Source organism: Oncorhynchus tshawytscha, linkage group LG12, assembly GCF_018296145.1.
Source record: "Oncorhynchus tshawytscha isolate Ot180627B linkage group LG12, Otsh_v2.0, whole genome shotgun sequence".
In the NCBI taxonomy this organism is placed as follows: domain Eukaryota; kingdom Metazoa; phylum Chordata; class Actinopteri; order Salmoniformes; family Salmonidae; genus Oncorhynchus; species Oncorhynchus tshawytscha.
Genome location: NC_056440.1, coordinates 11,039,082 through 11,064,600, shown reverse-complemented (window position 1 = coordinate 11,064,600; position 25,519 = coordinate 11,039,082). Strand labels below are relative to the sequence as shown.

At 46.8% G+C, this 25,519-nt stretch overlaps 1 protein-coding gene across 1 annotated transcript in view; it reads right to left on the bottom strand.

Moving 5' to 3' along the window:
- Positions 1-2,504: 2,504 nt before the first annotated feature.
- LOC112263905 (E3 ubiquitin-protein ligase znrf3-like) overlaps positions 2,505-25,519 on the bottom strand; it is a 215,983-nt gene continuing 192,968 nt past the window's right edge. Inside the window, exons 4-9 of the mRNA XM_042331336.1 lie at positions 18,138-18,269; positions 12,824-12,934; positions 7,809-7,976; positions 6,705-6,807; positions 6,084-6,390; positions 2,505-6,031 (exon numbers count right to left, since the gene is read on the bottom strand). Coding sequence (XP_042187270.1) covers positions 4,510-6,031; positions 6,084-6,390; positions 6,705-6,807; positions 7,809-7,976; positions 12,824-12,934; positions 18,138-18,269 — 2,343 coding nt within the window. The 3' untranslated portion in view covers positions 2,505-4,509. The remainder of the gene's footprint in view (positions 6,032-6,083; positions 6,391-6,704; positions 6,808-7,808; positions 7,977-12,823; positions 12,935-18,137; positions 18,270-25,519) is intronic.

Here is a 25,519-nt window from a genome sequence, read left to right as displayed (position 1 = left end):
TCCATAGGACAACAATCAGTCGTTTATTGCACAAATCTGGCCTTTATGGAAGAGTGGCAAGAAGAAAGCCATTTCTTAAAGATATCCATAAAAAGTGTCGTTTAAGGTTTGCCACAAGCCACCTGGGAGACACACCAAACATGTGGAAGAAGGTGCTCTGGTCAGATGAAACCAAAATTGAACTTTTTGGCAACAATGCAAAACGTTATGTTTGGCGTAAAAGCAACACAGCTCATCACCCTGAACACATCATCCCCACTGTCAAACTAGGTGGTGGCAGCATCATGGTTTGGGCCTGCTTTTCTTCAGCAGGGACAGGGAAGATGGTTAAAATTGATGGGAAGATGGATGGAGCCAAATACAGGACCATTCTGGAAGAAAACCTGATGGAGTCTGCAAAAGACCTGAGACTGGGACGGAGATTTGTCTTCCAACAAGACAATGATCCAAAACATAAAGCAAAATCTACAATGGAATGGTTCAAAAATAAACATATCCAGGTGTTAGAATGGCCAAGTCAAAGTCCAGACCTGAATCCAATCGAGAATCTGTGGAAAGAACTGAAAACTGCTGTTCACAAATGCTCTCCATCCAACCTCACTGAGCTCGAGCTGTTTTGCAAGGAGGAATGGGAAAAATTTCAGTCTCTCGATGTGCAAAACTGATAGAGACATACCCCAAGCGACTTACAGCTGTAATCGCAGCAAAAGGTGGCGCAACAAAGTATTAACTTAAGGGGGCTGAATAATTTTGCACGCCCAATTTTTCAGTTTTTGATTTGTTAAAAAAGTTTGAAATATCCAATAAATGTCGTTCCACTTCATGATTGTGTCCCACTTGTTGTTGATTCTTCACAAAAAAATACAGTTTTATATCTTTATGTTTGAAGCCTGAAATGTGGCAAAAGGTCGCAAAGTTCAAGGGGGCCGAATACTTTCGCAAGGCACTGTAGCTCCACAGTGATCTGGTACTGGTACTTCCTGTATATAGCTCCATTCTTGTGTATTTTATTTGTCTTGTTCTATTGTTTTAATTGTACTTATTTTTCACTCTGCATCATTGGGAAGGGCTAGTAAGTATGCATTTCACTGTAAATTCTACACCTGGCCCATGTGACAAGTAATGTGTGCTTCAATATAGACTGCTTTGACTGCTCCCTGGTGGTGACAACAAGCCTGGAGTATTCTTGGAGTAGGGTGAAACAGTGAAGTTGCCCCTAGACGCTGATCTTGGGTCAGTATTGCATTTCCACCACAAATGATTAATGTTAGGATTGGGGGAAGGGAAGCTGATTCTAGATTTGTTCCTAGGGAAAACTTCACCCTGGAGCAGGGGTATAATCATTAGTGTAAAACGTTTTGCGACGAAAACAAGTTTCTATTGGACAAATTCAGGTAGGTCCCGCCCAGTTTCATTCCTTTTGCTTCTGTTTGGTTCCTAGTGAATACACCCCAGTGTTCTCATCTTGGGGTGAATCTTAATTGTATTTCCTTGATTGCTTTCGTCCGCTCTCCTCAGTCGTGTTCGTCTCAAAAACCATAGATAGATATTGCCCTTCAACGCACCTCGGAACCTCTCCTATGATGCATTTTGAGGAGGACAGGAATCAAGAATGAACAATGGTAGATTCTTAGTTTTAAATACGGATATTTTAAGCATGTTGTTTCCCATCCACTAGGTGGAGACAGATCAGAAGCAGTGTTCCAAGTTCTAGGCCAGCAGACGTTCTAGGCCAGCAAACGTTCTAGGCCAGCAGACGTTCTAGGCCAGCAGAAGTTCTAGGCCAGCAGGCGTTCTAGGCCAGCAGATGTTCTAGGCCAGCAGACGTTCTAGGCCAGCAGACATTCTAGGCCAGCAGACGTTCTAGGCCAGCAGATGTTCTAGGCCAGGAGTTGTTCTAGGCCAGCAGAAGTTCTAGGCCAGTAGAAGTTCTAGGCCAGCAGACGTTCTAGGCCAGCAGACGTTCTAGGCCAGCAGACGTTCTAGGCCAGCAGACATTCTAGGCCAGCAGAGGTTCTAGGCCAGCAGAAGTTCTAGGCCAGCAGATGTTCTAGGCCAGCAGATGTTCTAGGCCAGCAGACGTTCTAGGCCAGCAGAAGTTCTAGGCCAGCAGATGTTCTAGGCCAGCAGACGTTCTAGGCCAGCAGACGTTCTAGGCCAGCAGACGTTCTAGGTAAGCAGACGACAGTAGGGTCACTACGTGGGTTGCTTCTCAAATTGCACCCTATTCCTTATATAGTCCATTACTTTTGACCAAGGTGCACTTTTGTGACGTAGCTTCAGAGGACTATCCAGTCTCTCTCAGTTAACTCCAAGCCAGTCAAAGTTATGTGGTTTAAAATGTTCCGTATATATGCTGACCTACCCAAATTTTCTTCCCAAAAGAGATGTAGATCTGTACCATATTTAAAATATCAATTCTAATCAACACTGCACTGTTGTACATTTCCCTGAATGAAGATGAAAAGGTTGGGGGGGGAAAAAAACACAACAATGTGATTTACTTGAATAAAACTGTATATTTTACAGATCTTTGAACACTTTAATTACACAACTGTATGGTAATACATTTTTTAAATACATTTTTGGTCAGAGAATATTGAATAATTTTGTGTGCAATTACCATGTATTTAGCGATTTATCACAAACAGCAACCAAATAACTCAAAAACGTTCATACACTCAACATAAGACATGGCTTGAAGATAAATATATTAGTAAATAAATATTCAGAGAACATATTTCCATTTATGAAATATGCTGCAATACAGATACAGAAATATACAGATTGATTTCTAGCCTTTTTTAAACATTTGTAAAATGATAATGATGGAGAAAATAATACAAATAAAAAATATTAATTTTGTGTACACATTTTCTTTTAATACAATCTTCTTAAGTGCTACAAATAATAAAACAAAACAATTAAATAGTGACTTGGGGTAACCCAAAATGTTATATTTGTAGTACATATCTTTATGCAAAGGAAAGATTAGATTCTCAATATCTTTCATTGATTACAGCTCTGGGTTTACATATAAATATTGCTATTTCAAAACGATTGCCTCTGAAGACAATGGGTACATTTCCTAGAAACAGTAAAAACAGTCTGTAAAACCAACAGAAAGAAGGCATGAATGAACAACATTGATATTGTTTGAGAGCATGATGGGGTGGGCTGTATGATTATCTGTATGATTATCTGTATGATTATCTGTATGATTATCTTTTCCTTTGGCCTTTTTTTGACACACAACAGCTCTATAGAACCATATTAGAATTGTATATTACAGCCGTATATTATAGCTTAAGTGTTGAGGCTAGATGAGTGACTGCAAAAAAACTAAACCAAAACAAGAGCTTCTAACGTACAAGTAGTGACTAAACTTGATATAAATCCAATCCTTTGAAGATATTCAAATGTCGTTCTACGAGCGCAGAGAAACCCTGTCACTACGTGGACCTTTATTTGGTCAAAAGGTGACACAGCCCAAGATGGTAAGGATGGCTCAGTGGCCTAAGGCTTGGTCTGGTGTATGTTCTATATAGAACAGACTCTCTATTATGTAGAACAGAGAACTGAGTCAACATTCTATCTGCATTGTTCTAGAATATTGCACCCCATTGAGTATCCCGAGAGAGAACTGTAGTCTAGTTAGTATAGCTTAGCTCAATGAAAGAGTGTGTGACTGTGACGAACTGCCTCCCCTCCAACTGGCAAGGACCCCGCCCCTCCACCCAACCCTGTAAAAAGAAAATGAGTTGATGTTTTGGTACTCTTCCATAACCTTTCATCTGAGTTCGGTGGTTTGTTGACGCTTGTTGTCCAAGCTGTATATGCAACGTTTTGTCACAAGAGCAGTAAAGTATAATACACACATACATAAAGTACATATATACATAAGTACACACAGGTATGTGTGTGATTATAAAACAAATGAAATGTATCCTCAAACAACTTGCACAGACCAGAGTCCAGAGGTGAAGAACAACTTACTAGATGAGAAGAAGAAACATCTCACAAACTGGGCCCTGCTAACACAGTTTGTTTCTCTCCAAATGGGTCTCAGGATCCGGACCGACCCTGTCTGGAACCCATGGTACTGTGAGGGCTGGGCCAGCCTACGTGTTGATTTGTGGCCTTGCCAAGCCATCCACTGTTACATCCAACCACCGTGAACTTCCACCCATATGTTGTAGCCTGATTCTCTATCTATCTGAGCCTGTAGACTCCGCTGGGGAGGCGTGGCCACGTGTCATGTTGGTTGAGCTGGGCTTATGCTGAGCTGCTGATGACCACAGGAATGAACGGGTTATGTCTGGATACGCCAGGCAGGCCATCATATAATTTCAGTAGAAATCTACACCATCACCATCTAGGATGATAACATTCAGAGTTCAGCGAGCGAGAGGCTTAAAAAAAGCAAGGCAACTGAGGTTTTCTTGACTGACCGGTTAGGTACCAAACAGGCTGTTTGTTTGAGTCCCTGTTTCTGGGCTCCACACCCCCTCATACCCCCAGACCCTTGTCTGTAGCTTTACTGTTTCCAGATGCATCGTGGGTAGTGTAGTTCAGGGGGTGGAACAGGACCCTGGTCTCTTCTTCCTGGGTGGGGTTCGCTTGACCACTGAACTGTCCTGAGGTGAAGTACCCTCCCTCACCAGGCTCCACCCGCCCACCAGTCCGCCCCTCGCCCCCCTGCCCCAAGGTGAGGCTGGCTAGCAGTAGGCTGCTCTGATACAGAGTCTCCGTCCCCAAGCCCAGCTCATAGTCTGTGCCCTGGTGGATTATGGGTATTCTCTGGCTGAGCACACCACAGCAGGCATCCGAGTCTGCAGCGTGGTGCGCATACTGCACATTCACGGCATAGTCCTCATTATAGCGCCCCCCTGTGGCCCGGTGAACCTTCATCTCCTTGTAGAAGCAATAGGGCAGGCCCTCATAGCTCACCTGCTCCGACGGAGCCAACAGGTGCTCCCCAGGGTGGTAAAAGTTCTGCTCTGCCCCCCTCTGACAGCCACGTCCCGAGGAGGCCATAGGCCCCACCCAGTCTGAGTCCTGCCTCTGATATCCCTGCTGACCATTGCACTCCATGTTGGGAGGGAGCACCTGGAAACAGCAGCTACACGCCCCTGCTCTTCCCAGGCCATGCTCCCCCCTCGTCTCCTCCCCTGTCTGCCCTCCCTTCCCCATGTCCACTGTGGCTCCCTCTGGAGGCCTGGCTGAGGTAGTGCTAGTGGTGCTGGTGTCCCTGGGTTGTTCCAGTGACGAGCGGCTGCTGTAGCTGTGCTCCAGACTGCAGCTGGAGAGCTGGTCCCCCACACTGAACCCTGAGGTTCCAGGAAGAGGCTGTGGCTGCAGGCTGTCGCCATTGTGTCCCCCCGAGGGAGCTGGGGTTAGGGAGTCCTCGGCTGTGGAGGGGCAGGCGGTGGAGGCCCCTGCAGACGTGGCCCCTGGCTCCCCTTGCGACCCCCTACAGGGGCTCTTACTGCGGTAGACGTAGGGGTCGTAGTCAGAGCTCAGGGAGCTGCGGAAAGTGGAACAGGAGCCGTATACCCCCTGGTTACTGATCTCTGTACAGTCCAGCATGGAGTCACTGGAGGAACAGTGGCAGTGTCCAGAGCTGCTGCTGCTGTCGCTGCCCGGGCAGTCGGCCAGGTAACCACTGCACACCGAGCGGTGGCCATGGTAACAGCCCGGCCCCGAGGCGCCGCTCCCTGCCTCAGCCATCCTGGAGCTGGCGGCCATGTGGACCACCGTGGGGTAGAGCAGCCCCCCTTGGAAAGCCATGCTGTGGTGGCCCTTGTGGGGCCCGGCGCTCCCAGTCACCCCTCCTACACCTGCTGCCCCCTGGGTCCCCTCACCCTGCTGGGGGAAGGTCAGGCCCTGGAGGTAGTAGTGTTGGTACATGGTCTCGTACTGCGAGTAGCAGGCGGCCCGCGAGAAGCTGCGTCCGTGGAACTTAGGCCTCTTGAAGGCGCCGTGGCGGGGACCTGGCTGCTGGTACTGGGGGTAGGCAGGGGGTTGATGCCCAAATGCTGGTACTGGGGGTAGGCGGGGGGTTGAGGCCCAGGTGCTGGTGCTGCAGCTCACAGTGATGGGGGTTGAGAGAGTGGTCCAGGTGCAGGGTTGGGTGGGGGTGGTAGTCCCGGAGGAAGGCCCCGGAGTGGGCAGACTGGGGAGGGTACAGGCCCTGGGGGTCTGAGTGCTGGTCCACTGTCAGCACTGTGATGGGGTTACCATGGGGGTCCATGGAGGTGTGGGTGGGGTAGGCAGTCACCTGCCCAGAACGGTGCACCCTTCCAGGGTAGTGGACAGGCAGGACTACCCTCTGCTGCCGGCTGTAGACTGGGTCCATGCAGACAGCGCCGGGGTTCCCCTTCCTTTGCTCTGAGAAGAGAAGAGGGGTGTAAGTGAGGGAGAGAGTTTGGTTAACGCACGTCAAAGAAACGAGTCAAAGAAACGTCTTTCAAAAGTAAGCTTTGTTACAGTTTCATGACAAAGGTATTTTACATCGATTAAATGAATTGATTAGACTCTTTTATTGTTTTACCGGGTTTGACAAAAGTTCAATATTTGCAGACTGTAAAATTCCTGTCTGATAGCTACAGGCCTCATGCTGACAACACCGTGTCTCAAATGGAACCTAGTTCCCTATATAGTGCACTACTTTTGACCAGGGCCCATAGGGAACACCAGCTCACCGATGATGTTGTGTCTACAGTGAGGACAGGTGTGGTGTTGGAGGAGCCAAGGATCCACACACTTCTTATGGAACCTGTGGGCACAGGGGATGACCCGTAGCTCCTGTAGAGGGGTGGGAGAGGAGGAGGGGAACAGGGGGAGGGGAACAGGGGAGAGGAGGAGGGGAACAGGGGAGAGGAACAGGGGAACAGGGGAGAGGAACAGGGGGAGAGGCACAGGGGAACAGGGGGAGAGGAACAGGGGAACAGGGGAGAGGAACAGGGAAACAGAGGAACAGGGGAGAAAAACAGGGGGAGAGGAGGAGAGGAACAAGGGGAGAGTAACAGGGGGAGAGTAACAGGGGAACAGGGGAGAGGAACAGGGGAACAGGAACAGGGGAGGGAACATGGGGACAGGGGAGAGGAACAGGGGGACAGGAAGAGAAGAACAGGGGGACATGAAGAGGGGAACAGGGGAGAGGAACAGGGGAACAGGGGGAGAGGACAGAGGAAGAGGAGGAGAGGGGTAGGGGGACAGGGGGACAGAGGGAGAGAAGGAGAAGGGGAGGGGACCAGTTAAGGTTAGTAAAGGCTGACAATATCTAAGGACATGATTGGTGTTTGATGGGTGAACGGCTAACAGCTACCAGCAGAGCAGCGAGGTTTCTCTTGTTCACATTATTATACAGCAACACTGAACAACTCTCCCTCCATCTCTATCCCCCTCCCCCTTCCTCCCCCCCTCTCTTCTCTCTCTCTCTCTCTCTCCCTCTCTCCTTCCTCGCCCCCCTCTCTTTCTCTCGCTCTCCCCCACTCTCCTCCCTTTCCCCTCTCTTTATCTCTCTCTCTCTCTCCCTCCCTCCTCCTTCTCCCCCTCCCCTCCCCCTCCCTCCATCTCCCCCTCCTCCCCTCCTTCCCTAACCCTCTGACCTCTCTACCTCCTTCCCTCCCACCCTTGCTCCCCCTCGATTAGGGTCTAGAATACATATTTCTACAGACTTCTTAAACCAAATTCAGCTTCTGACCATGCTTTTTTGTTCCTGAAGCTAACCCCTTTCTGGCCACTGTTTTTCTGAACAGTGTGTGTATGTGTTTCTATGAAGTGTGTGTGTGTTCGTCTAGTACCTCTCCTTCTATGTACTTCTCCAGACAGATGGCACAGTCAGAGGTGGAGCTACTGCTCAGTGAATCAGACGCTCCGTAGGTGCTCTCACGCTGACCCTTGACCTTGGCCTTGAACTTCCTGGTCTCCATCTTCTCCAGGGCCTGGATGGCCATCCTATTCATAGAACTCTGTAGAGGTGGAGGAGAGAGGAGAGGGGGGGGCAGAGGGTTAGACTGGGGTGATAAACAGGTATGCAGTGTTGCTGGGGAGGGCAGTGGGGGAGGACAGAGAGTTGGTGGCTGGGGAGAGGAGTAGAGGACAGAGAGTTGGTGGCTGGGAGGGGAGCAGAGGACAGAGAGTTGGGGCTGGGGAGAGGAGCAGAGGACAGAAGGTTGGTGGCTGGGGAGAGGAGCAGAGGACAGAAGGTTGGTGGCTGGAGAGAGGAGCAGAGGACAGAGAGTTGGTGGCTGGGGAGAGGAGTAGAGGACAGAGAGTTGGTGGCTGGGGAGAGGAGCAGAGGACAGAGAGTTGGTGGCTGGGGAGCGGAGCTGAAGACAGAGAGTTGGTGGCTGGGGAGAGGAGCAGAAGACAGAGAGTTGATGGCTGAGGAGAGGAGCAGAGGATAGAGAGTTGGTGGCTGGGGAGAGGAGCAGAGGACAGAGAGTTGGTGGCTGGGGAGAGGAGCAGAGGACAGAAGGTTGGTGGCGGGGGAGAGGAGCAGAGGACAGAAGGTTGGTGGCTGGGGAGGGGAGCAGAGGACAGAGAGTTGGTGGCTGGGGAGAGGAGCAGAGGACAGAAGGTTGGTGGCTGGGGAGAGGAGCAGAGGACAGAAGGTTGGTGGCTGGGGAGAGGAGCAGAGGACAGAAGGTTGGTGGCTGGGGAGAGGAGCAGAGGACAGAGAGTTGGTGGCTGGGGAGAGGAGCAGAGGAGAGAGAGTTGGTGGCTGGGGAGAGGAGCAGAGGACAGAAGGTTGGTGGCTGGGGAGAGGAGCAGAGGACAGAAGGTTGGTGGCTGGGGAGAGGAGCAGAGGACAGAAGGTTGGTGGCTGGGGAGAGGAGCAGAGGACAGAAGGTTGGTGGCTGGGGAGAGGAGCAGAGGACAGAGAGTTGGTGGCTGGGGAGAGGAGCAGAGGAGAGAGAGTTGGTGGCTGGGGAGAGGAGCAGAGGACAGAGAGTTGGTGGCTGGGGAGAGGAGTAGAGGACAGAGGACAGAGAGTTGGTGGCTGGGGAGAGGAGCAGAGGACAGAGAGTTGGTGGCTGGGGAGAGGAGCAGAAGACAGAGAGTTGGTGGCTGGGGAGAGGAGCAGAGGACAGAGAGTTGGTGGCTGGGGAGAGGCGTAGAGGACAGAGAGTTGGTGGCTGGGGAGAGGAGTAGAGGACAGAGGACAGAGTGTTGGTGACTGGGGAGAGGAGCAGAAGACAGAGAGTTGGTGGCTGGGGAGAGGAGCAGAGGACAGAGAGTTGGTGGCTGAGGAGAGGAGCAGAATACAGAGAGTTGGTGGCTGGGGAGAGGAGTAGAGGACAGAGAGTTGGTGGCTGGGGAGAGGAGCAGAGGACAGAGAGTTGGTGGCTGGGGAGAGGAGCAGAGGACAGAGGACAGAGATTTGATGGCTGGGGAGAGGAGCAGAGGACAGAGAGTTGGTGGCTGGGGAGAGGAGCAGAGGACAGAGAGTTGGTGGCTGGCGAGAGGACAGAGAGTTGGTGGCTGGGGAGAGGACAGAGGACAGAAAGTTGGTGGCTGGCGAGAGGACAGAGAGTTGGTGGCTGGGGAGAGGACAGAGGACAGAGAGTTGGTGGCTGGGGAGAGGACAGAGGACAGAGAGTTGGTGGCTGTGGAGAGGACAGAGGACAGAGAGTTGGTGGCTGTGGAGAGGACAGAGGACAGATAGTTGGTGGCTGGGGAGAGGATCAGAGGACAGAGAGTTGGTGGCTGGGGAGAGGAGCAGAGGACAGAGAGTTGGTGGCTGGGGAGAGGATCAGAGGACAGAGAGTTGGTGGCTGGGGAGAGGAGCAGAAGACAGAGAGTTGGTGGCTGGGGAGAGGATCAGAGGACAGAGAGTTGGTGGCTGGGGACAGGAGCAGAGGACAGAGAGTTGGTGGCTGGGGAGAGGAGTAGAGGACAGAGGACAGAGTGTTGGTGACTGGGGAGAGGAGCAAAGACAGAGAGTTGGTGGCTGGGGAGAGGAGCAGAGGACAGAGAGTTGGTGGCTGAGGAGAGGAGCAGAATACAGAGAGTTGGTGGCTGGGGAGAGGAGTAGAGGACAGAGAGCTGGTGGCTGGGGAGAGGAGCAGAAGACAGAGAGTTGGTGGCTTGGGAGAGGAGCAGAGTCAACAGTTCTATTTTGAGGACAGAGAGTTGGTGGCTGGACAGAGAGTTGGTGGCTGGGGAGAGGAGCAGAGGACAGAGAGTTGGTGGTTGGCAGAGGACAGAGAGTTGGTGGCTGGGGAGAGGACAGAGGACAGAGAGTTGGTGGCAGAGGACAGAGAGTTGGTGGCTGGGGAGAGGACAGAGGACAGAGAGTTGGTGGCTGTGGAGAGGACAGAGGACAGAGAGTTGGTGGCTGGGGAGAGGACAGAGGACAGAGAGTTGGTGGCTGTGGAGAGGACAGAGGACAGAGAGTTGGTGGCTGTGGAGAGGACAGAGGACAGATAGTTGTTGGCTGGGGAGAGGATCAGAGGACAGAGAGTTGGTGGCTGGGGACAGGAGCAGAGGACAGAGAGTTGGTGGCTGGGGAGAGGGGGACGGTTTATAACAATATCTGTAGTGTAGTAGAAACCACGTGTTTGATTCACTTCTTTCTGGTCCAAGCATAACTATGAGCCTATCCTCCTACTTAAAGTGGCAACAGCCACCACTGATATACAGGTGCATGTACAGGTGCACCACAGCGTGTCTTCAGCAGGCCTGTGTCAACTTCAATATTTCGACATAATTTTCCTGCCTCGTGATGCCATCTATTTTATGAAATGCATCAGTCCCTCCTGCAGCAAAGCACCCCAAAAACATGATGCTGCCACCCCCGTGCTTCACAGTTGGGATGGTGTTCTTTGGCTTGCAAGCATCCCCTTTTTCCTCCAAACATAACGATGGTCATTATGGCCAAACAGTTCTATTTTTGTTTCATCAGACCAGAAGACATTTCTCCAAAAAGTACGATCTTTGTCCCCATGTGCATTCGCAAACCAGTTGCAAACCGTGTAGGAGGGCCTCCTTCACTCACGCTGCCAAACTTACCCTTGTAAAACGGACTATCCTACCGATCCTCGACTTCGGCGATTTCATCTACAAAATAGCTTCCAATACTCTACTCAGCAAACTGGATGCAGTTTATCACAGTGCCATCCGTTTTGTCACTGAAGCACCTTATACCACCCACCACTGCGACCTGTATGCTCTAGTTGGCTGGCCCTCGCTACATATTCGTTGCCAGACCCACTGGCTCCAGGTCATCTATAAGTCTATGCTAGGTAAACTCCGCCTTATCTCAGCTCACTGGTCACGATAACAACACCCACCCGTAGCACATGTTCCAGCAGGTATATCTCACTGATCATCCCCAAAGCCAACACCTCATTTGGCCGCCTTTCCTTCCAGTTCTCTGCTGCCAGTGCCGGAACGAATGGCAAAAATCGCTGAAGTTGGAGACTTATATTTCCCTCACTAACTTTAAACATCAACCATCTGAGCAGCTAACCGATCGCTACAGCTGTACATAGCCCATCGGTAAATAGCCCACCCAATTTACCTACCTCATCCCCATACTGTTTTTATTTACTTTTCTGCTCTTTTGCACACCAGTATCTCTACTAGCACATCATCATCTGCTCATTTATCACTCCAGTGTTAATCTGCTAAATTGTTATTATTCGCTCCTATGGCCTATTTATTGCCTACCTCCTCATGCCTTTTGCACACACTGTATATAGACTTTCTTTTTTCTACTGTGTCATTGACTTGTTTATTGTGTTATTGGCTTGTTTACTGTTTATTCCATGTTATTCCATGTGTAACTTTGTTGTGTTGTACGTGTCACACTGTCGAACTGCTTTGCTTTATCTTTGCCAGGTCGCAGTTGTAAATGAGAACTTGTTCTCAACTAGCCTACCTGGTTAAATAAAGTGAAATAAAAATAATTCTAAGAATAGTCTGGCTGTTTTATGGTGGTTTTGGAGCAGTGGCTTCTTCCTTGCTGAGTGGCCTTTCAGGTTATGTTGATATGGGACTCGTTTCACTGTGAATATAGATACTTTTGTACCCGTTTCCTCCAGCATCTTCACAAGGGCCTTTGCTGTTGTTCTGGGTTTGATTTGCACTTTTTGCACCAAAGTACGTTCATCTCTAGGAGACAGAATGCGTTTCCTTCCTGAGCGGTATGACGGCTATGTGGTCCCACGGTGTTTATACTTGCGTACAATTGTTTGTACAGATGAACGTGGTACCATCATGCGTTTGGAAATTGCTCCCAAGGATGAACCAGACTTGTGGAGGTCGACAAATGTTTTTCTGAGGTCTTAGCTGATTTCTTTGGATTTTCCCATGATGTCAAGCAAAGGGGCACTGAGTTTGGAGGTAGGCCTTGAAATACATCCACAGGTACACCTCCAATTGGCTTAAATGATGTCAATTAGCCTAACAGAAGCTTCTAAAGCTATGACATCATTTTCTGGAATTTTCCAAGCTGTTTAAAGGCACAGTCAACTTAGTGTATGTAAACTTTTTATCCACTGGAATTGTGAAACAGTGAATTATAAGTGAAATAATCTGTCTGTAAACAATTGTTGGAAAAATGACTTGTGTCATGGACAAAGTAGATGTCCTAACCGACTAGCCAAAACTATAGTTTGTTAACAAGACATTTGTGGAGTGGTTGAAAAACTAGTTTTAATGACTCCAACCTAAGTGTATGTAAACTTCCAATTTCAACTGTATGTATGTGTGTCTGTGTGTGTGTCTGTTTGTGTGTGTGTGTGTGTGTGTGTGTGTGTGTGTGTGTCTGTGTGTGTGTGTGTCTGTGTGTGTGTGTGTGTGTCCTCACCTGGCTTCTTCTCTGTTTTAGTTTGATCTTGATGAGCAGCACGAGGCAGACCAGAGACACCACTACGAAGAAGGCCAGGAAGATCCCCATGTCAAAGTACTCTGTAGGCTGCTGTGGAAACACACCGGGGAGAGACTCCACTCAATTAGATATATACAGCCAAAGGAAGAAACCACACACACACACACGCACACACACACACACACACACACACACACGCACACACACACACGACTTCTGCTACTTATTCCTACACAATGTCTATTCATTATTGCCCAATTGCCAGGCACATACATTTCCTATTCCAAGTCGTTGAAGTGCCTCCTTGTATTATATTTGTACCAAAAATGTATCAATTTTTTTTGGCGTTTTTTACAATCACTTTGGCACTAATTTCAGAAGCTAGTGGTCATTTTTCAAAACTTTAGACGCAAAACTCAACACGGTCATCACTTGTAACACAGGCTGTCCAATGTTCAAAACATTGCATTGTGCTTTCATATCTTTAAAGAAACCTTGCACTGGCAGAATCATTGTTCCAAATAACTCATTTATCATGAAATACCATAGGAACATTCATTTAGATCACCCACACACAAGATACCGACAGTTTCACTGTGTAGTTGTTCGTTCAATCATTAAATATTGTAGTAGAAAATATGTGATACATGTTTCATTATGGTACTACACGTAAATACATCACTGTAAAATAACTAGTAGAGAGAATACTACAGACACAGTGGCAGCATTGAACAAAATATGACATTTATTGATGAAATACAATAAAATCACTCATAGGTTTCTTTGAATCAAAGCAAAAATAATTAGCTACAAAAAAGAAAAAACTACAGTAAAACATCACCTGGCTTACAGTAAAACATCACTGCAGTGTTCCTCACCTGGCTTACTGTAAAACATCATTGCAGTGTTCCTCACCTGGCTTACTGTAAAACATCACTGCAGTGTTCCTCACTATCTGGACACTCTATATACCTGGCATTTTTCATTATTGTAGGCTACTACATGTGAATCCTTAAAGAGATGGGTGGGGCCGGCTGAAGAGGGTGTGAACAATGCTGAATGTGTGTAGACATAGGAGAGCTGTCCAGTGGGTTCCAAATCATTCAAAGGCCCTATTCTCAAAAGTGAGTTTACAAGTTTATCAACTTTCAAAGCAGAATTACTTTCCCATTGTTCCTCAGAAATGCCGTGTATGATGTACCATTTTGTAGCTCAAGTCTCTATTTTTTACCAACATAAAAAAACCAATTTCAAATTTCCTACATAAGACCGATTTGAGTCGGTCAGTCACAAATTAGAAAAATAATTAACTATAAGCTTTGGTTAGTATAGAGATCTAATAATTGTTTTCGCGTATCCATTAGAAAGACCTTAGTAACCTAACTGCTGCTTCCTACCCTAGACTACGGTGACGTCATCTATCAAAACAAAACCAAGACCTTAGTAACCTAACTGCTGCTTCCTACCCTAGACTACGGTGACGTCATCTATCAAAACAAAACCAAGACCTTAGTAACCTAACTGCTGCTTCCTACCCTAGACTATGGTGACGTCATCTATCAAAACAAAACCAAGACCTTACGATGCAAATTAGATCATTCATGACAATCTTCACAGATTCATTTTAGGATTACATTATAAGACACATTGCACAATGTATGAATGACCCTCCCAAACAGCAGACAACCGCATTGGTACCAATTCCTTTTGAAATGTATCAACTTAAATGTCCCTGTGTATATTAAAACTTCTCAAACAGTTAAATTGATTCCCATGTAAAACACCCACGACATTTTTGGGGGGATAGAAATGCTCAAATTGTGAGAGAAAGTAATCAATGAAAGAATCAATAATAACATTTTTACAATGTCTTAAAATAATCCATTTGGGAGGTGCTTTAGGTATGTTAATGTTCCTAACAGATGATGGAATGACCACTGAAACAGTCTGGAATGATGGAATGACCACTGAAACAGTCTGGAATGATGGAATTACCACTGAAACAGTCTGGAATGATCCCTGAAACAGTCTGGAATGATGGAATGACCACTGAAACAGTCTGGAATGATGGAATGACCACTGAAACAGTCTGGAATGATGGAATGACCACTGAAACAGTCTGGAATGATGGAATGACCACTGAAACAGTCTGGAATGATGGAATGACCACTGAAACAGTCTGGAATGATGGAATTACCACTGAAACAGTCTGGAATGATGGAATGACCACTGAAACAGTCTGGAATGATGGAATTACCACTGAAACAGTCTGGAATGATGGAATGACCACTGAAACAGTCTGGAATGATGGAATGACCACTGAAACAGTCTGGAATGATGGAATGACCACTGAAACAGTCTGGAATGATGGAATGACCACTGAAACAGTCTGGAATGATGGAATGACCACTGAAACAGTCTGGAATGATCCCTGAAACAGTCTGGAATGATGGAATGACCACTGAAACAGTCTGGAATGATCCCTGAAACAGTCTGGAATGATGGAATTACCACTGAAACAGTCTGGAATGATGGAATTACCACTGAAACAGTCTGGAATGATGGAATTACCACTGAAACAGTCTGGAATGATGGAATTACCACTGAAACAGTCTGGAATGATGGAATTACCACTGAAAGAGTCTGGAATGATGGAATTACCACTGAAACAGTCTGGAATGATGGAATTACCACTGAAACAGTCTGGAATGATGGAATTACCACTGAAACAGTCTGGAATGATGGAATTACCACTGAAACAGTCTGGAATGATGGAATTACCACTGAAAGAGTCTGGAATGATGGAATTACCACTGAAAGAGTCTGGAATGATGGAATTACCACTGAAACAGTCTGGAATGATGGAATTACCACTGAAACAGTCTGGAATGATGGAATTACCACTGAAATAGTCTGGAATGATGGAATTACCACTGAAACAGTCTGGAATGATCACTGAAACAGTCTGGAATTACCACTGAAAGAGTCTGGAATGATGGAATTACCACTGAAACAGTCTGGAATGATGGAATGACCACTGAAACAGTCTGGAATGATGGAATGACCACTGAAACAGTCTGGAATGATGGAATAATCACTGAAACAGTCTGGAATGATGGAATGATCACTGAAACAGTCTGGAATGATGGAATAATCCCTGAAACAGTCTGGAATGATGGAAAAACCACTGAAACAGTCTGGAATGATGGAATTACCACTGAAACAGTCTGGAATGATGTAATGATCACTGAAACAGTCTGGAATGATGGAATGATCACTGAAACAGTCTGGAATTACCACTGAAAGAGTCTGGAATGATGGAATTACCACTGAAAGAGTCTGGAATGATGGAATTACCACTGAAACAGTCTGGAATGATGGAATTACCACTGAAACAGTCTGGAATGATGGAATGACCACTGAAACAGTCTGGAATGATGGAATTACCACTGAAACAGTCTGGAATGATGGAATTACCACTGAAACAGTCTGGAATGATGGAATTACCACTGAAACAGTCTGGAATGATGGAATGACCACTGAAACAGTCTGGAATGATCCCTGAAACAGTCTGGAATGATGGAATGACCACTGAAACAGTCTGGAATGATCCCTGAAACAGTCTGGAATGATGGAATTACCACTGAAACAGTCTGGAATGATATAATGAACACTGAAACAGTCTGGAATGATGGAATGACCACTAAAACAGTCTGGGATGATGGAATGACCACTGAAACAGTCTGGATTGATATAATGACCACTGCACAGTCTGGAATGATGGAATGACCACTGAAACAGTCTGGAATGATGGAATGATCACTGAAACAGTCTGGAATGATGGAATGATCACTGAAACAGTCTGGAATGATGGAATGATCACTGAAACAGTCTGGAATGATGGAATAATCCCTGAAACAGTCTCAAATGATCCCTAAAACAGTCTGGAATGAGGGCATGACCACTGAAACAGTCTGGAATGAGGGCATGACCACTGACATAGTCTGGAATGAGGGCATGACCACTGTAACAGTATGCACTAATCATTCAAACAGTCTGGAATGATGGAATGATCACTGAAACAGTCTGGAATGATGGAATGATCACTGACACAGTCTGGATTGATATAATGACTCCTGAAACATTCTGGAATGATCACTGAAACAGTCTGGAATGATGGAAAAAAAAAAAACAGTCTGGAATAATCCCTGAAACAGTCTGGAGTGATTCCTGAAACAGTCTGGAATGATGTAATGACTACTGAAACAGTCTGGAATAATCCCTGAAACAGTCTGGAATGATGGAATAATCCCTGAAACAGTCTGGAATGATGGAATGACCACTGAAACAGTCTGGAATGATGTTATGATCACTGAAACAGTCTGGAATGATGGAAAAACCAGTGAAACAGTCTGGAATTATGGAAAAACCTGTGAAACAGTCTGGAATTATGTTATGATCACTGAAACAGTCTGGAATGATCACTGAAACAGTCTGGAATGATGAAATAATCCCTGAAACAGTCTCAAATGATCCCTAAAACAGTCTAGAATGAGGGCATGACCACTGAAACAGTCTGGTATTACGGCATGACCACTGATACAGTCTAGAATGAGGGCATGACCACTGAAACAGTCTGGTATTAGGGCATGACCACTGACACAGTCTGGAATGAGGGCATGACCACTGACATAGTCTGGAATGAGGGCATGACCACTGACACAGTCTGGAAGAACAAATCATATACACATCATGTGTTGATGACTAATAAACACACACAGGGATTGAATAACAGAACTGGGCATAGATGTACCCCTGGCTACATCCATTGATAAATTGACTGTGTGAAATAACTAAGAACAGAGAGTGGCTCAGATTTCCCTGTTAGAGTGTCTTCCCATATCTGAAGCTGTTAGCTGTGGGACTCGAGTCAGTCAATGCTTTGTGAAGTGTGACAGTAGGGTCTAAATGAGAGTCATAATAACTCAAATATGTCTTGGTTTGTGTATTCACTTGCAATTGTGCGCACACACACACACACACACACACACACACACGCACACACAGATACTCTCTTCCCAGTAGTTCTGCTTTGGTTTGGCTCATTGTTGTGCTCGTGGCGGCAGGTAGCCTACATGTTAAAGCGTTAGTCCATCTGTCGATGTGCCCTTGAGCAAGGCACTTACTCCAGGGGCGCCGTGCTACTATGGCTGACCCTGTAAAACAACGCATTACACTGCACCTATCTGGTGTATGTGACAATAAAACATCTATATATATTTTTTATGTTTACCCTCGGTGGTCTGTGCTGGATCCTGGTGCGGGCCACTTTCTGCTTGTTGACTATGTTCATCAGCTTAACAGCATCGGCCCCCTTCACATAAACCACCGGCCTCTTCAGAGGGTCCTCTGCTAACCTGTTTAGCTACAGGAGAGGAGAACACACAGACACGCACATTAGGATAGGAGAACTAACACACACACAAGGGCATTTACTGTATACAGGACAACACACACGTTAACCTTAATGATGGATAACAACTGTGTGCTCAACTTCAACATAGTCTCTCATTTCATCATCTGTAGGATGGAGAGAGAGAGAGAGAGAGAGAGAGAGAGAGAGAGAGAGACAGAGAGAGAGAGAGGAGGAGGAGGAGGAGGGAGGGAGGAGGGAGAGATGGAGGCAGGAGGGAGAAATGGAGGAGGGAGAGATGGAGGAGGGAGGGATGGAGGAGGAGGGAGGGAGGAGGAGGGAGGGATGGAGGAGGGAGGGATGGAGGAAGGAGGGATGGAGGAGGGAGGGAGGGAAGGCGGGAGGGAGGGTGAAATGGAGGACGGAGGGAGGGAGGGATGGGGTGGAGGGAGGGAGGAAAGGCGGGAGGGAGGGTGAAATGGAGGACAGAGGGAGAAATGGAAGAGGGAGGGATGGAGGAGGGAGGGTAGGAGGGAGAAATGGAGGAGGAGGGAGGGAGGGATGGGGTGGAGGGAGGGAAGATGGGAGTAATGGAGGAGGGAGGGAGGGAGGAGGGAGGGAGGGAGGGAGGGAGGGAGGGAGGGAGGGAGGGAGGGAGGGAGGGAGGGAGGGAGGGAGGGAGGGAGGGAGGGAGGGAGAAATGGAGGAGGGAGGGAAGGACGGACGGAGAGGGAGGGGAGTCAATTAAATGTATGTTCTTTATTTGGCCGTATTGGACACAGACTGGACATAGAGCTTCTCTCTCTCTAGTCTGCCGTCCGTGGGCCTATGCAACTGGGTCCTGGACTTCCTGAAGGGCTGTCCCCAGGTGGTGAAGGTAGACAACATTATCTCCTCCACACTAATCCTCAACACGGGGGCAACACAAGGGTGCATCCTCAGCCCCCTCCTGTACTCCCTGTGACTATTAAATCTTACCCTCACCAGAAACCATGGATAGATGGCGGCATTCGCGCAAAACTGAAAGCGCGAACCACCGCATTTAACCATGTATAGATGACTGGGAATATGGCCTTAAGTCTCAGAGGGTGGGTCGCTCAGCCTAACGCATCATTGGCTACACACTGACTGCCTTCCAGGACACCTACAACACCAGGTGTCGCAGGAAGGCCAAGAAGAACCCCAGCCACCCGAACCATGGGCCGTTCTCCATGCTTCCATCACTCACACGTGGGCAGTATAGGAGCATCGTGGCAGAAACTGTCAGACTGGCCAATAGTTTCTAGCCTCAGACCATCAGGCTGCTGAATAGCCACCACTAGTCAGCTACCTGTTCTCCCAGTCGCCCCCCCCCCTCCCCCACAATGGACAGTTACCCTGCCCCTACCCCATATGGACATGTAAATGGTTACATTTGTAAATATTTTTTATATATATTATTATTTAGATTATTGTTTTATTCACTTGTCTTTTTGACCTGCAGTGTTGGAGCTCAGAGCTGAATAATTTCATTGTACCCAGCAATTACATCTGTAACTAATAAATTCATCTAATCAGTTTCTCTCTCGGCCTCCGTCCCTCCCTGCCCTACCCTCTACAGTCTCTCTAGTGGGACTCCTCCATTGGACTGAGCCTCTCTACAGTCTCTCTAGTGGGACTCCTCCATTGGACTGAGCCTCTCTACAGTCTCTCTAGTGGGACTCCTCCATTGGACTGAGCCTCTCTACAGTCTCTCTAGTGGGACTCCTCCATTGGACTGAGCCTCTCTACAGTCTCTCTAGTGGGACTCCTCCATTGGACTGAGCCTCTCTACAGTCTCTCTAGTGGGACTCCTCTGGGATTGGACTGAGCCTCTCTACAGTCTCTCTAGTGGGACTCCTCCATTGGACTGAGCCTCTCTACAGTCTCTCTAGTGGGACTCCTCCATTGGACTGAGCCTCTCTACAGTCTCTCTAGTGGGACTCCTCCATTGGACTGAGCCTCTCTACAGTCTCTCTAGTGGGACTGAGCCTCTACATTGGACTGAGCCTCTCTACAGTCTCTCTAGTGGGACTCCTCCATTGGACTGAGCCTCTCTACAGTCTCTCTATTGGGACTCCTCTGTTGGACTGAGCCTCTCTACAGTCTCTCTAGTGGGACTGGGACTCCTCCATTGGACTGAGCCTCTCTACAGTCTCTCTAGTAGGACTCCTCCATTGGACTGAGCCTCTCTACAGTCTCTCTAGTGGGACTCCTCTCCATTGGACTGAGCCTCTCTACAGTCTCTCTAGTGGGACTCCTCCATTGGACTGAGCCTCTCTACAGTCTCTCTAGTGGGACTCCTCCATTGGACTGAGCCTCTCTACAGTCTCTCTAGTGGGACTCCTCCATTGGACTGAGCCTCTCTACAGTCTCTCTAGTGGGACTCCTCTATTGGACTGAGCCTCTCTACAGTCTCTCTAGTGGGACTCCTCCATTGGACTGAGCCTCTCTACAGTCTCAGTCTAGTGGGACTCCTCTATTGGACTGAGCCTCTCTACAGTCTCTCTAGTGGGACTCCTCTATTGGACTGAGCCTCTCTACAGTCTCTCTAGTGGGACTCCTCCATTGGACTGAGCCTCTCTACAGTCTCTCTAGTGGGACTCCTCTATTGGACTGAGCCTCTCTACAGTCTCTCTAGTGGGACTCCTCCATTGGACTGAGCCTCTCTATTGTCTGCTCCCTCTCTGCCCTCCGTACTCTCTACAGTCTCTCTAGTGGGACTCCTCTATTGGACTGAGCCTCTCTACAGTCTCTCTAGTGGGACTCCTCCATTGGACTGAGCCTCTCTACAGTCTCTCTAGTGGGACTCCTCCATTGGACTGAGCCTCTCTACAGTCTCTCTAGTGGGACTCCTCCATTGGACTGAGCCTCTCTACAGTCTCTCTAGTGGGACTCCTCTATTGGACTGAGCCTCTCTACAGTCTCTCTAGTGGGACTCCTCTATTGGACTGAGCCTCTCTACAGTCTCTCTAGTGGGACTCCTCTATTGGACTGAGCCTCTCTGTTGTCTGCTTCCTCCCTGCCCCAGTCTGTAATTTAAAAATCCCAGGGGAAATACCAGAGATATTCACCATTTCTATTTCTTCCCGTCGTCATGTTTCCAAGTGAATTATGCTCTCTCTGATTAAAGTATAGCGTACGGCAATTTAACATCTCTGCCTCTGCTTCTGTTATTTTCCCCTGCAAGAGAGTCGATATAGACCAGGCTCTCAAAGGGCTAACACTGCTAGCATTGATGTCAATGTGATAATGCCGTTTTACTACACGTAAAGTATATACACCAGATACCTCACGATAAAGGACAGTATATTGTTGCTACCTCAGTTCAACCAAGGTACAAGAACTAAAGAACAAACTGAATGTGTATAGAAGAGATTTTCTCAATGTCAAACGGAACGTCAATAAAGTGCCTCTCCATGATCAAAAACCAACACGTTTAACTCAGCATTAAAGACTGATAATAAAAATACACCAAGTTAGTAGATAGATCTTGTAAACAGGGAGAAAAAGAGGTCAAAAACATTCACTTCATAACCCTCCCTTGCTCCTAATTTCACCCGGAGAATATTAACTCTCTCTAACTCCTCCCCCCTCTGCCTTGTGTCTGTGCCGATTGGGCAGCTGCAACTGGAAACCCCTCTCAGGGGAATTTGACCTTGAGGGTCACGCTGACTTTCATGTGGTCCCCTCGCAAGCCTTTTATCTCTGCTACACTTCTGCTTACAGCCTGGAGGCCTGAACACAGAGGAACCTGCATGTCCGGGCCTGGTGCTGTGGGCCTGGCTGAGTACCACAGGAGAATTCTTCTCGCTCTCTCTGACAAAGCTGCTACTGCCTCTCCCTGCTGCCGCACCAATGGAGGTGAGACTTCTGTATCACAGGCAGGAAGAGAGCTCTTTTCTGGATTTTGATCATTAGCGTGTATCGGTCTAATCCTGCTCTGCATGCATTATTTGGTGTTTTACACTGTACACTGTGGATATTTTTGCAGAATTCTGCATGCAGAGTCTCAGTTTGGTGTTTGTCCCATTTTGTGAATTCTTGGTTGGTGAGCGGACCCCAGACCTCACAACCATAAAGGGCAATAGAGTCTATAACTGATTCAAGTATTTTTTGCCAGATCCTAATTGGCCCCCCTCTCTCTCTCTCTCTCTCTTTCTCTCTCTCTCTCTCTCTCTCTCTCTATTCAATTGACTTTATTGACATGGCAAGTTCATTACAGCTTTTCTCAATTGCTAAAACACTAAAACCCATTGGCTGAACAAAGTTCTCAGTTGCCTGGACTCATTTAGCTAATTATGCAGTCTGTTGTCAATACCTTAAACCATTTCACATGGTAAAACACAATTTGCAGATCTCACTTAGACCTTTCAGCAAAACTCTAAACACATTCTCATTCTCAAAACACAGTATGTCATCCATACTGATAAACACAAGTGGCAACAATCAAATACAAATAGAGAACACATGTCATTGATTGAACACAACCACTCAAAATGGATTTAACCTGTTTCAAATGATGCGACACAACCAATACAAGCCAGTTCAGAGAGCAAACAGGCTGTTGAAGGTGGGAAGGAGAAAGTCTGAGAATGGATACTGTAGTACAGTGCATTGTAGGATGTATACTGTACAATGGACACATTGTATGGCCCTGAACATTGTGCTTTCCAATAATTAACAGTACTGACTGCTCAATAGATTTTGACTGGTTGCAGGTTCATATCAACAAAGAACAAGAATTACAGTATCAGAGACAATGGACAAGTTTGTGAGATGCAGGGTACAGTACTGTAAAAATAGGGGTACAAGGAGGAGGAAGAACAAAAAACTAAATTGCAAAGAGCAAAGCAGAGTAGTAATTTCTGATTAATTTTGAGCTACTATGATAGAATATGTTTTCGTTTATCAAAAGACAATGACGGAAAAATATGAATATTTCTTTAGATTAAAAATGTACTCCTCCCTGAGAATTGTATGTTTTGAACAATGTGTTTTCTATTTTTCGGTGTATTGTTTACTGACTGCTTGAGAGTGTACATCATTTTGATCACTTTGTTTATGATTTGAGAGCAGTGTTTGATTTTAAACACAGGTAAAACTGTTGTGAGGTGAATGTTTACTTTTGCAAGAGGAGTCAGAGGTTATGTAAATACTGCTTGAAGATGAGGTTTTGTGTTTAATGTTTTCAGGAAATGGAGCAAGGTTTCAGAAATTGTGTTTTAGCAATTGAGAAAAACTATTACTTACATTGTCAAAGTATATATATAGACAAATAAAAATATCTATTTATATATATATATAATATATACATATTTATATATAAATACATGGTGGGACCAACAGCAATAATAATAGTAGTAATGGACATGGGATTACCATTAACAACAACAACAATATTAATGAGAACAACAATACATTAAATCAATGGTGGTAGACCAGTGTCAACACGACTGAGAAGACACATGACCTGGTAGTGGACCAGTGTCAACATGACTGAGAAGACACATGACCTGGTAGTGGACCAGTGTCAACATGACTGAGAAGACATGACATGGTAGTAGACCAGTGTCAACATGACTGAGAAGACATGACATGGTAGTAGACCAGTGTCAACACGACTGAGAAGACATGAAGACATGACATGGTAGTAGACCAGTGTCAACATGACTGAGAAGACACATGACCTGGTAGTGGACCAGTGTCAACATGACTGAGAAGACATGAAGACATGACATGGTAGTAGACCAGTGTCAACACGACTGAGAAGACACATGACCTGGTAGTAGACCAGTGTCAACATGACTGAGAAGACACATGACCTGGTAGTGGACCAGTGTCAACATGACTGAGAAGACATGAAGACATGACATGGTAGTAGACCAGTGTCAACACGACTGAGAAGACACATGACCTGGTAGTGGACCAGTGTCAACATGACTGAGAAGACACATGACCTGGTAGTGGACCAGTGTCAACATGACTGAGAAGACATGAAGACATGACATGGTAGTAGACCAGTGTCAACACGACTGAGAAGACACATGACCTGGTAGTAGACCAGTGTCAACACGACTGAGAAGACATGACATGGTAGTAGACCAGTGTCAACACGACTGAGAAGACATGACATGGTAGTAGACCAGTGTCAACACGACTGAGAAGACAAGACATGGTAGTAGACCAGTGTCAACACGACTGAGAAGACAAGACATGGTAGTAGACCAGTGTCAACACGACTGAGAAGACATGACATGGTAGTAGACCAGTGTCAACACGACTGAGAAGACATGACATGGTAGTAGACCAGTGTCAACACGACTGAGAAGACATGAAGACATGACATGGTATGAAAGACAAAACAAAACAAGATGGGAAATATTATCGACATTACATTGCATGACATTGCACTTTTCACTGGCTGTCCCTCAGGTTGTGGCAGGAGGACACATATTTGGCTGCCAAAACTGCACATTTTGGCTTGTCACCCAATAAATATTAGATTTTTTCTTCATTTTTTTTGTTTCAAATTCTTTGAATTGAATTATAATTTTGGGAAAGAAATATTCTCTTAGGTCTGAGTATTTGTCACAGTGTAATAGGAAATGCAGCTCTGTCTTTACCTCTCCCCTGGAGCAGAGTGAGTACAGCCTATCCTCTCTGGGCAGCCAGGCTTGTCTGTGATGACTGGTCTCTATAGCCAGACTGTGCTCACTGAGTCTGTACCTAGTCAATGTTTTCCTCAGTTTTCTATCAGTCACAGTGGTCAGATAGTCTGCCACCATGTACTGTCTGTTTAGAGCCAAATAGCATTGAAGTTTACTTAGATTTTTTTTGTGGTGTCTTTCCAATAGGTGATATATTTTTATTTTTGTTTTGTGATGACTTGGTTGGGCCAGATATTCTGAGTGCTGCCCTGAGGCTCTATGGGGTTGGTTTGGGTTGGTGAACTGAGCCTCAGAACCAGCTGGCTGAGGGGACTCTTCTCTGGTTTCATCTCTTGACATTGTTGAGCTGTGTAATGGAAAGTTTTGGGGTCACTTGTTTTTAGATGGTTGTAAAATGTGATGTCTCTTTTATCTATTCGAATGAGGAGGGGGTATTGGTCCATTTCTGCTCTACATGCGTTATTTGGAGTTTTTCTTTGCACTTGCAATACAGTCTGGCAAAACTCTGCATGCGTATTTCAATTGGATGTTTGTCCCATTTGGTGAATTCATTATTAGAGATTGGACCCCATA